Here is a 17,248-nt window from a genome sequence, read left to right on the forward strand (position 1 = left end):
GGAAAATCATTTTGCAAGTTTCACTAACTTGTTTAATGCAACCATAAGTGTTACAAATGACATATTTTTAGAAGCGTCGTCAGTGCAGTGGTGGCATGGTGTGAGCTCTAAGTTCACCCTCTATTATCTTATCCATCATCTACTACTTTTACCAAATAAAGTTTTACTGATGCTAACAATATACCAATTTACCTTAAATACAGTTGGAAAATTTACTTGAAACTAGATATTGATTTTTCTACTGATTTCAATTTCTTTACTAACATGAATTAACGGATCTGTTCTTCATATATGTAAATTATTCATTCATATATTCCAAATTTGGTATAGATAATCCAAGTCTAAGTGGAACTATCTGCAATTTTGTCATGTAGTAATTTATCAACGATGATAATATTTTACCCTGTAACTTTCATTATACCAAATAAGATAAGACGTGACCAAGTAGCTCAATACATTCTGAATATTCTGGTTTGGGGTTGCTATATGCCACGAAGCATATTCCTTTTAAACTTGATCTCAATCTGATTCACTAACTGAAATTTTTGACCAGTGAATCTGTTAGTGTCAGCGTCTTTGTTTTAGTCAAATATTAATATACTACTAGTATTTTATTTTTCATTAAGATTAGAACATGATATTTAACCTTTAATGTAAATCAGCTGAACTACCAAACACTCTTGTTTGTGCTCGCACGTTGATTAATCACGCCACTTTTTGTTATTGTCGATACTTATGTTTAAGTCCTCTAACTAAATAGAAAATATTCTTGTCAAAAAACTAATTAGGAAATGTTAATTATCATTCTTACCTTTTTGTGTTTTTGGTGTTAACACTCCGGTTTTCAAAGAAGAAGCTTTGATAATCTAAAGTTTAACTGAAAAAGATAATTAAAGTCTGATAGAAAATTATTCTATCTAAAAATTAATTTTGGATTCTTCTAAAAGATAGATATAACTCATTACCACTTGAGTCTAACCAAATAGTTAAGTATTATTATTATTATTACCCATTTTGGTTTATATGATATCTCTTTCAAAAAAGCCGTATTTAGATAGTTGATGATAAGAGTAACCTTTTTTGTCAATAGTGGTTATAATGTTGAAAACGCTGTGTTTCATCATCTATACATGAACATGAACCAAAAACCTTTGTTGTCTTTCAATTGTGGGCGGCTTTAGTTCCACATGTAAGTACCTTAAGACATGCCACGTGATGTCTGTTAAAAGATATTTGTCGTTTTAGAATTTTAATGAATCTTCTTTTCTTCCTTCCATTTTGATATTGATACTAAGCAAAATGACATGAAATGTTGCCATCAACAAAAAGAAGAATGACTCAAACTATTGTATCTGAGATGCATTAGATACACTATAAAACCAACTCTTTTGTGGTTTAAGATAGGCTTAACATCATTCTCATGAGTTTTTAGTCAAAATTCATCATTTTTAGTTTGAATAGAAAGTAACCGTATTTGTATTTGTATGTTACAAAACAAATTTCTTTTGGTTCTTTAACACTCCGGTCATTAGGAGAAAAGATGTCATGTTAATCATGATAATATGGAGTTCGATCGAGAAGTAAGTAAACTATGATCAATGATTGTATACGTTTGAATTCTAAAATTTTGTTATCTTAAACAATTCTACTTTAAATGAAGTTCATTAACTATTTGAGTTCAACCAATTGATCACGAGTAAACCATCAAATTGGTCTCTGTCTTTGTATCGAATTCTTAATTTGGTCCCTGAATTCTTAATTTGGTCCCCGACTCTATTAATAACTCAAAACGGTCCTTGTCTTTGTGAAATGTTTCTCTCAGATTGGGCCCTGAGTCTATTAGTTGTTTTGTATTTCGAGTGTTAATGACTTAATGTCTTTTGAATATTATTTAGTGGTTAATGGTATAATGCCTTTTGGATCTTATTTAGTACGTTAATGACTTAAAATGTAAAACGGCTAATATAGTTAGGGATCAATCTGAGAAACGTTTGACAAAAACAGAGACCATTTTGAGTTATCAATAGAGTCCGGTACTAATTTGAAAATTTGTTACAAAGAGTTTTTCGATTTGGACATGATTTTTTTTGATCTTATCACATCTCAGAGTCAGATAATTGTGCACTGTTTTTCCTTTAAATTTGGACATCATTTCAGAACCTTTAATGAAAACTATTTGAGGTTGAATACTCAAATAATGTATTGACTAAATAGATCACTATGAAATCAAATTCATAATTATAGGAGTTTAGTTTGTCTCATACTGTTGTGTTGGCACTGTCACATTCCAGAATCTAGATCATGCATAAACTTAAGATTATTTTGGCCTAAAAGCATGATGCTTTTGCATTTGATGGAAGTTTATGACTGGCTTAACTTCTTTTCGCTCAAAAGCATGATGCTTTTGAGTTTGATCCCAGTCACCACACCTCGTGTATTAGAGCTCACTATACCATTAATTATTTATTGCAAAAAGAATAATAAGTGAATTTAGATAATAAATAGTTAAGAATATTATAGATAAAAGGAAATAATGACATCTAAGTTAAAAACAAATTATTGTTTTTATTGTTGTGTAAATAATCTTCAAACAACAATATCAACATTACATTGATTTAAATGAAATTAAACTCAGATATCTTAAATAAACTTTTGGGTTCGAGTCTTGTAAACAAAAAAATTATAGTTGAGATGGAATTACTCAGCTAAATGTGGTCAACTGATCAGATTCTTTGGTGGAGATTAGTCATCAACAAATTTCACACTAATGTCATGATTATATAAAAAAAAAAGTTTAAAAAATCAATTGAAAAGTAACAGATGATATACTAAATAATGGTAAGTTTTGATTCGCATTATAGATTTTGCATGGTTCCAGAATGTGCAGAAAAGACCTATATGGATGTATCATGCATGTATGCCTGCTATATGGGTTTAACTAGTGGCTCTAGTTCTGTTAATGGTGGAATTTCTAAACCATTGTCACAAACACTTGCATACGATTTTGCTTCTAATATGTGGAATTGTGAAACTCTAATTTCTAAACGTTTGTTCTTGAATCTATATCTTTTTGAAAATAAAGTTCATGTTAATAATTTCGGGTTAACTTTAAAACATTGAAGTGGATCATTCCATTGAACTAATAACCAATCACATAAGTGACTTTGACACACTAAAAGTTCATGCATATAATTAGAGGACATGCGTAGAAAGACTCGTCCATTCTATCCAAAGAAAGCACATTAAATCTTAGAATTTTGGTTTGATTTAACTCAACCATATAAAACTGAAAGGTAAAGTGAGAATGCAGCGGACATGACATTTGGAGTTTGACCCAAGTAGTCTATAATGAAACAAATCTTCGATAATCTCTTATTTCATCTTAAAATTTGAATTGAATCTATCTCAATCCACCGGCGGAACACCCCTAGTTATAAATTTATATTCACAAAATATCTCATTAAATGTGTAACTTTTAATAACGTTAGATTTTTCAGTGACCAAAATTAATGTATCCGATCACAGTTATAAGTAAAAAACAACTTTTTAGGTTCAACGAATAACTAATACATCTGGTCACATTTATAAGTAAGATACATTAATTATTTAATGTATTTAAAAAGTTATTTTTTGCTTATAAATGTGACCGGATAAATTACAAGATTACTCTTCAGTGCCTTAAAAAAAAAGATTACTCTTTAGTGAAAGGTTCTTCTTGGAACCCTTGCTAAAAATAAGAGAAATGATATTTGTACAACCATTTTTTGACAACTTTTGCACAACTTTCTCTCTCATACTCACATGACATTCTTATTATCTCTCTTACTTTTTCTCTCTCCATTGTTAATTACCAATAAGAAGAGAGAAAAATAATGTTGTCACCAAAGTTGTCATCAATTGAATGCACAAATATAAACTACTCTAAAAATAAATCTCTTGAGATGGGTCCTATTATTAATCCGTCAGTCTCAAAAATAATGCACCCTCTAGGCGTAGTTAATTTTTTCCAAAAAATGTTGTCCACTAGTACAATGAATGCAAAACTACCTAATTTTGGAACTTCATATTGAAATAGAAAAAATCAATTCAATCTATATCAGGTTCAATCCAGCACTAGAGACAATTAGTGCTTGACCAAGACAATTGCAATATTACATAGTCACTTTATTTTTATTTTTTTTATATATATATTTCTTTTAATTAAGTATAGATAAAAACATTGTTGAAGATGATTCTGTAACAAAATTGTATGAGTCTCTTACTGTATAGTCTAATTTCACTATATGATAAACTGCATAGTTATCTACACACATATAACACTGTTGTTTAGAACACTCAATGGAGCAACAACATGACCACTATGGAATATTAAAATGTTCTATGATTGGACTTTAATTGAAGTTCCTACAGCAAAACATTTTTCTTCAACAACAAATTGTTCCATTAAGACATTTATGATGCACACGTGATCCCTTCACCAAAATTCAATACCTAAAATTGAGGAACGTTGTGTTACCTAACATAAAAAAATAAGAGGAAATTGTCAAAATTTCCACCAAATGCCTTATTTTTGCCAAACCATGTCAAAATTCCATAATCTCACTGTTCACTTTTTTCTTTTAAAATATGATGAAGATTGTGATGGCACACATGGATTTAGTCTACTTCATGAATATGTACATCTTTTCAAAGTTCAAATTATTGGTATTAAATTGCTTTGATGAAGGTTTGTCAAATTAGTAAGGATGCGACTTATTTACACAAGGTGCAGGTTCAAATTATATGGAATGTAAGGAAAGTCGATAATGGATAATATAGAAGTTTACTTGGAAAAGTTTTTTTTTTTTACTCTCTCTGATGCTATTTATAAGAAATATTTGACTTTTTTTAATTCATTGTCTAAATGATGTATTTGATCTATATTCTAAACAAATATATCAATTACTCAATAAATTTAAAAAGTCAAATTTTTCTTATAAATAAAACCGGAGAGATTATTCTATAGGGATCGTGTTGTTGCTCCATTGATCGGAGGGAGTACTTTATGGTTTTTTTTTTGGGTAAATGGACCGAGAATATCCAACTGGCCTAAAAATTTTCACTAATTTTATAATTGGTTAATTTAGTAAAAAACTAATCAATCACATGAATACATATAACATTTACAAGTATAAAAACTAATTAAAGTTCATAGAGCTCTAATTTTATTTAAATTTTACTTTAATTCTATAGATTTGTGGTATTCGTTTTAGTTTTTTTAATCGGATCAACTTTTGATATTCATCTCATTTAAACTTTTCCATTTAAATAATAGTCTGATTATCATCAATATCCCTATTCTTTTGATGACTTCTATTATTATATATAAAAACCTATACACAATTTTCTTATCTCTATGTTAACGCATTAAATTTGAAATTATGGTAGTAGGAATTTGTCAATTAAGTTGACTTAGAGGAACACAAAAATAAGCTGCATTGACTATCTGATTCACGTGTGGTGGATCCACCTGGCCCATATATGTGCTTATCACAATTCTATAGCAAATGTAATTTGAGCACATATATACGCATTCACTTTTTGTTTGGTTTGATGCTACTACCCTAGCTAGTGAATTATTGTTAAGTTGTCACTTCTGATAGATCACAAATCCATTTTGCAGTGGTTTTTCCCACGTACCAATTTTGTACAACTGTAGTAAGTTTGATAATTGTAACCTTCATTGGACCATGCTCATATTGAATTATACTCCACATAATTACTCGAGTAATGATATATGTATAATCATTTGAGACAATTTTGATGACAACATTCATATTTGAGAATAAGAATATAATATGAATATGAAAGAGAAAGATGTCAAAAAATTGTAACAAAATGGTTGTACAAATAAATAATTTTTGTATATATTGAGATGTATGGACAGCAGCCCAAGATTTGTATAGTAAAAAACGCAAATGATTTAGATTTAACTGCACTCACAAATGATAAAAAATAGAATCCCTTAAAAAAATAAAATAGAAGAGAACATAATTAATGCAGAGTGCCTAATGTATTTTAAGGCCTAAAACAAAATTTAAACAAAGGTCTTTTATATGCGTTTAGATAGAATAAGACAAAATTAAGAAAAGAATTCCATAAGTTCCTTCAATCGAAAGTAATTCTATATGATGTGTGTCAGACACTAAATAAATGAGTATTTTGTCTGCTAGAAATCAAACTTTGGTTTGTGACATTGCATTGTGAGAGTATATCCTCGTTCGCTATAATCAACTCCGTTAGTGCGTGACCTTTTTAATATATGCGTGCGCGCGAGTGTATACGTGCGCGTGTGTTGAAAATAATATTTAATATAGACATTATTTACCAATTGTTAGAAATCTTAAAATAACAAAATAATATTGAAATAATACAAATATAAATTATTGTTTTACTTTTACAAACTTTGATTACACACAACTTGTCTTAATATATTTAAAACAACCAACATCGAATTAGATTGATAGGAATATGAGACCTAAAAAAATCAGGGGTCTAAAGCCCTTGCTTTGGTGGCATCCCCCTTAGACCGGCCCTGAATTAATGTATTTATTATTGTAACTATTATTAATATCGAGCTAATAATATTTCATTTTTCACTTTTAATCATTTATGTGTGGCGCCTAAATTCATAACATTCTTTATAACCATACAAGTCTTGCTCTTAGATGTATTTGCTTACAAAATAGTTTTGGAAAGATGAATTATGTCAAATATAAAAATCTGATATGATAGCAGGATGTATGTTGTTTGCCTTCCAAGGTTGCTTATCTTCAGAAAAATGTTGATCGAAACCTAGGTTCTGTGAGATTTTATTGGTAAAAATGTCAATCGGAGCTTATGTTTCTACATATTTTCTCCATTGAAAACAAACTTCTGATACATTGATGACTTTTCCAACAAATTCGAAAGATTTAACAACAATTATCTAATACTGAGTTTGTTGATTTAGATCAACTATGTGTATCCACGCACCAAGATATACAAAAGACTATTTTTTTTTTTTACCATTATCTAAGTTCAAGTAGCACATAAGAAAAAAATAAGTCATATTATTAAAATTTTCATTGAGTTTCTATAATTATTAGTCTATATGATATATTTAATTATTGTTTTCTTATATTGCAGTTTAGTTTGGTTCAGTTGGTAAAATCAAAACTTCAAACCAAATCAAACCATGCGGTTGAGTAAAAAATGACTAGAATACATCCGAATCAAATACGATTTTTTGTGGTTTCAGTTTGGATTGGTTTAGTTTGTAGTTTTTCTGTTGAATTAGTCTGGTTTTGAACACCCTCAATTCAATGGCAAAATATTCTTATTTAACGAATGTTTTATTGTATTAGGAAAAAAAAAGAGGATGTTTTATTGTTGCTTTTTTATTTTAAAAAATTGTGTCCATAATCTTTACTTATCTTGAAATCTCAGTACATTCTTTTTATGTTTTAAATAGAAACGAAAGGTTGAAATTCACCCTCATGGTGGGTGAATGTTTCAGCAAATTGGAGCTTATTTAATTTACCAAATAAAAGGGGTTTTGTTTTCTCTCTCATTCCAATAAGTTGCCAAATGTTTCACGTAGAAATCTCACCTTTCTATAGTAAAAAAATATATATTGCAGAGGATAAAATATGTTGTTGTAGATTTTCTTTTGAAAGAATGTCATTGTAGTTAGTGATTAAAAATTAATTATTAGGATTTAAATTATATTCTTTTATAGTTTTGAGGGGTGATCAAATTAAATTAGTATATTGGCCCAATGAGTTATTTTGATTTGATCCATGTTCCAAAGTGAGTCTCTTATCTTATGAAAGCATGTACTACCCTTCTTTTTCCTAGTAAAGGGTCAACACATATGAACGATATATGGAGACTGATTTTTTTAGTTGATAAAACTATTGAGAAAACAAAGATTTTAGTTAACAATTTAAATGTTTGTGCATTGTTTGTCATAATATAATTTAAGTTTGAGACCACTAATTGAATCAGAAAAGATCCACATTATTTCACTCAATCTCTCTTGGACTATATACTCTCCAACAATTATTATAAGAAAAAAAAAATCTTTTTTTAGATTTATTGAATGATTGATATATTTAATTTATAATCATAAGAAATACATCAACCATTTAACAAATTTAAAATTATTATTATTTTTGCAGTGATTGAAGAAAAGAAAATACAATTTCTATATTATTTATAGTATTATTTTTCTATTGATAGCTACTCCCTCCAATCTTAAATATAAGATAAAGTTTGGTTAACAAAAAGTGATGTACTATTCCCTAAAAAAAAAAAAAGTGATGTACTATTTAGTTTAAATTCAGACTAAATGAATAACTTTGTTGATCACAATTTTTCTTATATTTAAATGGAAGGCATTATAATTTATCGTTTTTTTAGAGGATTATAATTTAACATGTTATCCGGTAAAGGATGGACAAGGGAGTATGAAATTATGAATAGCACTAACTTTTTTTGACAAAAAAACAAAATGATATTTATTCATTCAAATTGATTGATTACATCAGATACAAACATCGCTAAAAACGTAAAGGATGAATCTGCGAACAAACTCACAACACCAAAGTTAATAACATACAACAACAAAATGCATACAAATAATAATATGATAAAATCTAAGTCACCGAAATACCCATGCTTTCGGATCTGCAACGTTGACACCCAAATAATTGATTGAATTTGTAATTGATGATGTCGAGCTTTCAATAGGAACTAAACGAACACTGCGATAAGACGCAAAATCACATGCAATATAAGACGATGAACAACACAACGCCGCACTTAGACGACGAAATCACAAAAAACACAAAAGGAAAAACCTGAAATATGTGAAAACCACTTATTTGGATTGAAAGAAAAGGGAAAAAAAAAGATGTAGAGGGACGATTTTAGGTCAAAAAAACCTAAAACCATCCTTTGTCGATGAGTGAAGGAGAAAAAAAATTTAAAAAAAAATTGAAATTTCTCTCACTAAAAAACAATGATCGGCATGAATAACACTAACTATTCACCAATGTACACCAAATTAAAAGTATGTAATAGTTTGTGTAAAAAAAAAGTGTGTAATAGTTATTTTGCTTTTGTTAAAAAAAATATTATGTTAAAAAAATAGTATATGTTATAGTTGGACAAAAAAAAAATAGAAGTAATCATTTTCAACTTATGGTTAATTATCAAATCATTATGTTTACCCATTTGTTAATTCTCATGACGAAAATTGATCACCTAACGTCCTAACTCCCCTACTCTCCTATCAAATTTCAGCACAAAATACTCTTTAGACTATGTGTTTCTTTACTTTGTCCCCATCAAATATAAATTATTCACAATATCCTATTAAATTAATAAATTGACTCCAATAGTTTTGTTCTAAATAAAAAAAAAAGGTCATTCAAGAAAATTCCTATGGATGCCAGCTTATCAACAACCAATCTGAATGCAATGCATAAAAAAAACTGAGATATTTATTGCTAGTTTTGAGCCAAGCATATGTAAAAATTATTTAATTCATGATTAAAGATTAAGCAATTAAACAAAAAAAGAAAGATTAATTAATGGAAAGGAGAGAGATCATGCACAAGTGGACAAAACAAAAAATAATGTCTATGTCACTACTCTCATCACCTAGTGTGCCCTACTTCTTTGATTTGAGTCTGACTAGGGCTGCTTCATGTGCCAACTCTCTGATTATTATCTTTTTTTTTTTTGTATAAATTTTTATTAATGTATTTCAATCTAAACTGATCTAATGCACATGAATTTTTAGTAGAAAAAAAACCAAGGAGAATTGAATATAATGAAGAGACTATTCTGATACTATATGACGAACTAATATTTTTTTAATTGTCTAAAAAAAATTTAATATCTAATAGGCAAAATTACATTTTTAGTCCCTTAACTTAATTTCAGGTAACAGTCTTATTCTTTATCTTTTTTTTTCTTTTCAATTTGGTCCTTTTTGTCCATTTTCATATGAATTTTTAAGCTTAAAATTCATGATATTATTTTTTTATGGTCTTTCAATCTTCAAATCTATGATCCTCGTCTATGTTTGCATAAGAATATTAGATTTGAAGCTTGAAAATATATATAAAAATGAACAAAAAAGACCAAATTAAAATGAGAAAAAGATAAAAGAGCAAACTATTACCTGAAATTAAGTTAAGGGACTAAAAATGTAATTAAAATTATCTTTGATTTAGAGAACATATCATTAATAGAAAACAATTATTTAAATAAAAAAAATACTTAAATTAGATGTACACATCACTATATGAGCCAGTTGGCAGCTAATTGTTTGTGCACATCATCATACATCTTTCTAATAACAATTATAACTATGCAAATATAGAACTTAATTACATAACTACCCTTCCCCATTCAAAGCAATTACATGTTGACTTTTCCACTTCCGTTCCCACTCTCATTTATATATATATATACACATTTCATCTCCACCTTCTCTATAATTATTTCCATCTTTAAAAAATTCTCACTTGTGAAGTTTGAACCTGTTTCTTAATTTCTCTTCTATATCTTTTGTTAGAAAAGAAAAAATGAGCAACATAAGCATGGTTGAGGCAAAGCTACCACCAGGGTTCAGATTTCATCCTAGAGATGAAGAACTTGTGTGTGATTACTTGATGAAGAAGGTGACACATAGTGATTCCTTTCTCATGATTGATGTTGACCTTAACAAGTGTGAGCCATGGGATATTCCTGGTTAGTATTAATGCTATGAATCTTATAATTTGTCCCTTCATTATCATGCATTCCTTTATATATGGTTATTATTGCCTCATATATATACACATGACATGTTTCTTTGTGTAAGATTCTTTGAATTTATGCTTGATGCATCAATTTTTCAGTTTGCTATTATCGTTGGTAAAGTAAAATTGAGTTGTTACTTTCTATTATGTTTGATTAATTCTTGTTTTTTTTTTTTTTAATTAAATTAATTCTTGTTCTTTATTAAGAGTAAATTGAGGTGATGATAGCAAATATAATGCCTATAATCCCAATCTGCATGATACTTTTTAGTGCGTGCTTTGATATGAAAATAATGATTGAATTGATACCTTTTTTTTCTTTTGTACAAATGATTGATAGTTGTTAACGGTGACCAATGATGTATTACAAAATATCAAGTTAATTTAATTTCCAATTAAGGGCCAGAACTTGACTTTTGATTAAGTATCTTGAAAATATGTCATATTAGAAGAGTCCATAATATTTTGATCCTTGAACAATGGTTACATCTATGATTAGCTGCTTAATTCATGCATATTGATAAATGAAAGAGCCTAAAGAAAACCTATGAAGCATGAACACTTCTCGGATTAGGCGTGTTTCGGTGTCGGATACGATATTAATGGAAACATGCAAAGTACGAACACTTCTTGGATTAGGTGTGTCTCAGTGTCGGACATGTGCCGTGTCCAACACCAACACTTATAATTACACTGAATTATGTGACCTTTTCAAATTATTAACTGTGTCTGCGTGTAAGTGTCGTGTGCGGTGTCCATATTCATATCCATATCCATATCCGTAGATGGAAACTAATATTATACTCAAATTTTCATTTCCTCATTGAATCAACACCAACTATGATCCGTAATTGTTGATTGAATATGCAGTGTAAGAAAAAGTTGCAATAACTACGTAAATCAAAGACAGAAAAAATAAATTTGGTCACCAAATTTTAGATGAATTTTGTCTTTTCCCATCTCTAAATTTTCGTAGCTATTTCAATTTTTTTTAAGTAGATGTTAAATTTCTATTACTTAGTGAAATAATTAGATCGAACATAACATTATTTCCAATCTGCATTTTTTATGTGGGTCATAAGTTTTTTTTTTTTTTTTTTTTTTTTGAGCAAATGTGGGTCATAAGTTGACATAAGCCTTTGTATTTTAATGTATGGCATGGTTATTATTAATTCCTAATCCCAGGCATATATAATAGAGATAGGTAGGTACAGGTGGCTGCACTCAAGTACTATATAATACATAAAAAATATATTGGAAAATAATATTATTTTTAATTAGGATAAAATACATTGGAAAGTAGTTTATTATTTAAAAAATATATTAATACTATTATTTACAAAAAAAATTTGTTGCTATAAAATGTTTACACAAATTCATTCATATACAAACACGCACTTTGGGTCCTGTAAACTTAACTTCGTTGATAAGACGAATACATAATATATTTAAGGTTTGAAATTCAAACCCAGACAAAAAAAATACACGCACCTTGGAAAGGGACGTAGATAGTTGAGGTTAGCATCTTTGAACAGTAAGCTCTAAAAATCATAAATACACCTCTATAAGATTACAATACTTTCTAACATTATTTGCAAGATGTATATCATCACCTTAATTAATTAAAAATAATTTTATTTGGAATAAATTGACACACTGAACTTGTCCTGTTATAAAGACTTTGATAGTGATTTTCATGATCATAATGCAAATAATTGTGTACAATGCAACAACACATGAATGTGATTTAACTTACATGTCATATAGTAAAGTGATTGAACTCTCAAGTTTTGGTGATTTTTGCTGGACCAAACTATGTCTATGTCCATCTAACTTTCATGTCAAAAAGAAAAGATACAAAGTGCTGAGAGAGACTTATCATTAGGAGGGTAGTCAAAATTGCATATATAATGTGTTTAGAAAGATGTTTCAAAAAAATATATTTGTGTTTAGAAAGAGTTATTAAGAAAGTAATTTACTATGAAATATTAAATATAACTAAGATTAATTTGTACACGCCGATGATATAATTTTTTTATCAAGACATAATTTAGTCTCATTATTTGTCATAATATTTTTTTTTCTCTGTTACATACATAAATATGTAAATGGGGAGTAAAATCTAATTGAATGTATGTGTAGAATTATTTTACCTATTTGTGCATACAAATTAAATCCAATGTTAATCCACTTGTATTATTTTATGTCTTTAAGACCAACAAAAAAATTGTCCATTCTTGAAATATTTATTTTAAATTTATTTTTTTAACTAATTATAAACAATTTTGTCAATTTAAATAGTTATGGATTTTTTATATCAACAAGGGAAAAATAGTTTTTTAGGCTTGATATGATGGGTCAATACTGAAGCTTTGATAAAGTAGGCCATGTGTTTGTAGTTTAATTATTTTGAAAATGATTTCATACTGTTTGATTATGAAATCGCGATAACTAGTTTTGGATTTTATATAAGAATGTCATAATGAAATGAAAAAGAAACTGTTATGGGTGGCCAAATTAGAAGACATCTCAACAATTGATGGAAGAGGATATGTATATTGGGTCTATATACAATATTATATAGAGTATATAATAATAAAAATAATACATTTATTTCCGCTGTTTTCCCACAAACAAAATTATTACTGTTCTAATAATTAAGACAAAGGAAAAAAAGTCATGAACATTTAATCTAAAGGATTAAGTAAACTCAGGATAATATTGTTAATGAGGACAATTGGTTTTAATTTTAACTAGTCATAGTTGACTTCAACACAAAACTTATTTCTACCTTTTATTGATCTATAACTGCACATGTTCCTCATCTTACTTAAATTCACATATCATATATAACAAAATAAAAAGTCTAACACCCATGTTCCATTTGACATATTTCTTTTCCAATACATACTCCCTCTCCCACAAATATAATTCATATCACAAAAAATAAAAATAAAACTATTTTTTAGATTTATTAAATAACTCATTTATCAAGTCTGTATATAGACCTAATACATCACTTATTCAATAATCTTAAAAAAATGAAATTTTATTTATAATATCGACCGAAAGGTGTATCTTATTTTATATGTATTGTTTTACAATATTAATGAGATATTAGTTTTGTTTTTCTATTATACTCGCAACTATTTGTTGTTCTATCTTTTTACTATTTTTGTGATTTTTCTTCCTCATAGAAATAGTATTTTTCTATAGTTATTAAAATCAATCTAATTAATGAATGTAATGGAAATATATGTTTCAGAAGCAGCATGTGTGGGAGGGAAAGAGTGGTATTTCTACACACAAAGAGATCGTAAATATGCAACAGGACTACGAACAAATCGTGCAACTGCATCAGGTTATTGGAAAGCAACAGGAAAGGACAGAGCTATCCTTCGTAAGGGCACTCTTGTTGGAATGAGAAAGACTTTAGTGTTCTATCAAGGAAGGGCACCTAAAGGGAGAAAAACTGAATGGGTTATGCATGAGTTTCGTATTGAGGGTCCTCATGGCCCTCCTAAAATTTCATCTTCTAAGGTAAATATGTTTATACATAAGTGATTTATTTTGCAACATATTTTTTTGGTAATAGCCTTGTATGAATGAGAGAGGCAACTTGAGATTGACAAATAAAAATTAAGGACTTTTGACTTTTTGGAATATGTTTTTATTTGTACCGAAACCAAATTTGTCTCACATGGCTATTGGCTAGAATGTGACTTCAAAAATATATTGGGTAGCTTACCTAAGTAGATCCTCTCTCAATTTTTTATTAAACACTTATGTAAGCATATGAAAGTATCAAATTCTCCCATTTACAAAACATATTCATTATAGTCAACAATTCAAGACCTTTTCATATTTAATTGGATAACTCCGATGTTACATTCAAATAATTATGTTTAAAATATTTATAATGTTTATTCGAAGTCAGAGTTATTCAATGAAAATCAATCGATTTTGAGTTGCTGATTCGATGACCTAATATGAGGTGGTGGGATTTGTAACAATTAAGAGTTGTCATAGTTTTACAATAGAATCATACATGTTAAATTACGTGGTTTAAAATCGGATTTTCAACCAACTTAACCCTAAGTTCAAACCAGTGAAACAATTGTCCCCCTCTTCCTACGAAGACAATATTATAATATTGTTACACTTATTCATTCATTTATTGTGTCTCTTAATCTATGTCAAAAAATCTATGACACTTGTTTTGAAATGAATAGAGTAATAATAATTTGCATAATCTTGTGTATATACAGGAAGATTGGGTTTTGTGTAGGGTGTTCTACAAAAACAGAGAAGTTGCTACAAAACCTCCAAGCATGGGTAGTTGCTATGATGACACAGGCTCTTCATCACTTCCAGCATTAATGGATTCTTACATAAGTTTTGACCAAGCTCAATTCCATACAGATGAATATGAGCAAGTGCCCTGCTTCTCCATGTTTTCTCAAAACCAAACCAACCCAATCTACAACAATATAACAACCAATATGGAACCAAAATTACCTCTAGCCAACAATAACAATGCAAGTACATTTGGAGGAGCACCTTATAGCTTAGACCCTTTATCATGTGATAGAAAAGTGTTAAAAGCTGTTTTGAGTCAACTATCAAAGATGGAAAGAAACCCTATTAATGATCAAAACCTAAAAGGGTCATCACCAAGCTTAGGTGAAGGAAGTTCTGAGAGTTACTTATCTGAAGTGGGTATGCCCCACATGTGGAACAATTTCTAATGTGGTATACTCCACTCCTATTTAATTTTTTTTGTTGTGGCTTTCCCTAAGTTAAAGAAATTGGATCATCTCCATCTACAATGTGGTCTATGACGGTAGAGAATTCAGGTCCGGACTGAAAAGGAATCTGAATCATCTATCGTTGTAATATGGTGCTGAAGTTGTAGAGGATCTAATTTCGATGAAAAGGCGAACACAATCAAAAATAGGGGTACAAAGGAGAAGAGAAAATCCATTGTTTTAAATCATGTTATAGTATCTATATATTTTTCTCATGGTGTTAGTTATTGATATATGAATATCTATCCACATGATATATATGTCCCGGTATATTAGAAAGATGGGGCTTTGTAATTGGAACTTATGAATTTGTAGTTCATTTTAGTTGGTGGATGGAGATTTTTCTTCTTTTGTTAAAATAGATCATTGTGGGCTAGTTCAAAAGTGAAACAACTAGATATTTAGTTTTAAGGTAAAAAAATATAATTTTTCTATTAGTTTTAAAGTTTTGTTATCCCTTTAAACATATCGACTTTCCGTTTTAGTCTTTTTAAAAATTTCTTTCGTCTTTTTAATTTTCTTTTTTCAATATTTATTCAATAATTTAACTATTTAATCTTTTTCTTTTTTCAATATTTATTCTATAATTTAACTATTTAATCTTTATTAAGTCATCTGTAACATTAAATTAAAGAATAAATTGTTAAATTTAAGATTTAATAGTTAAATTATTAAACTAATGATATTTTATGGTTTTATCAATGTCATGTTATAGGAAAAAAATTGTTTAAAATACGAATCATGAACATTTTTAAAGAGAGACTAAAATTGAAAACAACAAATTTAGAGGACCCAAAACCAAAAAAATCGTTTAGAATACAAAACATGAACTTTCTAAAAAACGAGAGACTGTACTTGAAAACTAAGTGAAATTTTCAGAGGGACTAAAACTGGAAGTTGATATATATATATATATATATATATATATATATATATATATAGATTAAAAACATATTTAACCATAATTTTAATAAAGTAAAAAATGTTACATATATCACCAAAAAGACACAACCTAAAACACAATAATGAATTCACTCAATTAGAATCTTCTCGATGTTTTCGCTCGTTGCATCTCAACCATCAAATTCAATCTCTTATTTTTTTATAATTTTATTTCTTATTGTCTCTTTTATGTTTAAACTTTAAAATGCCACAACTGAAACAATTGAGAGGATTTCAATTGAGAGAATTCATTCCCCTTAAACACATATATTGATGACTATATTTATCAAGAAAAATTCATACACACTGATAAAGAAAAATACTCAACACCTCTCACAATAAAAAGTTGAGTCTCATTCATATGTGGGACTATTCTAAAGTGAAAAATAATCAAGAGTTATTATTTGAATAAACCTGTAATTTGTTATTATGTCCACGCAATATTTATTAAATGAGTTGCAATCTCAATTTTAAAACTAACTCAACTAATGTGAATGTCCAAACACATATATTCAACAACCTAAAACTTTCGTATAATGTGAAACTCTAATAATATAATCTAATAATTGCTAATACTCACATTATACTCTAAAGGCTAAAATATGATTTTGGTCCTTGCAAATATGTTTCATTTTGGTTTTAGTCTCTGTAATTTCTTTTTGT

General features: G+C 28.4%; 1 protein-coding gene across 1 annotated transcript; it reads left to right on the forward strand.

The window, feature by feature from the left end:
- The first annotated feature begins 10,527 nt into the window (after positions 1-10,527).
- On the forward strand, positions 10,528-16,004 carry LOC11423905 (NAC domain-containing protein 21/22). The gene is made up of 3 exons (XM_003595925.4): positions 10,528-10,785; positions 14,101-14,375; positions 15,104-16,004. Exons 1-3 carry the CDS (start codon positions 10,620-10,622, stop codon positions 15,581-15,583), a joined length of 921 nt encoding a protein of 306 aa, XP_003595973.1. The 5' UTR covers positions 10,528-10,619; the 3' UTR covers positions 15,584-16,004.
- The last annotated feature ends 1,244 nt before the right edge of the window (positions 16,005-17,248 follow it).

Source organism: Medicago truncatula, chromosome 2 (assembly GCF_003473485.1).
Source record: "Medicago truncatula cultivar Jemalong A17 chromosome 2, MtrunA17r5.0-ANR, whole genome shotgun sequence".
In the NCBI taxonomy this organism is placed as follows: Eukaryota; Viridiplantae; Streptophyta; class Magnoliopsida; order Fabales; family Fabaceae; genus Medicago; species Medicago truncatula.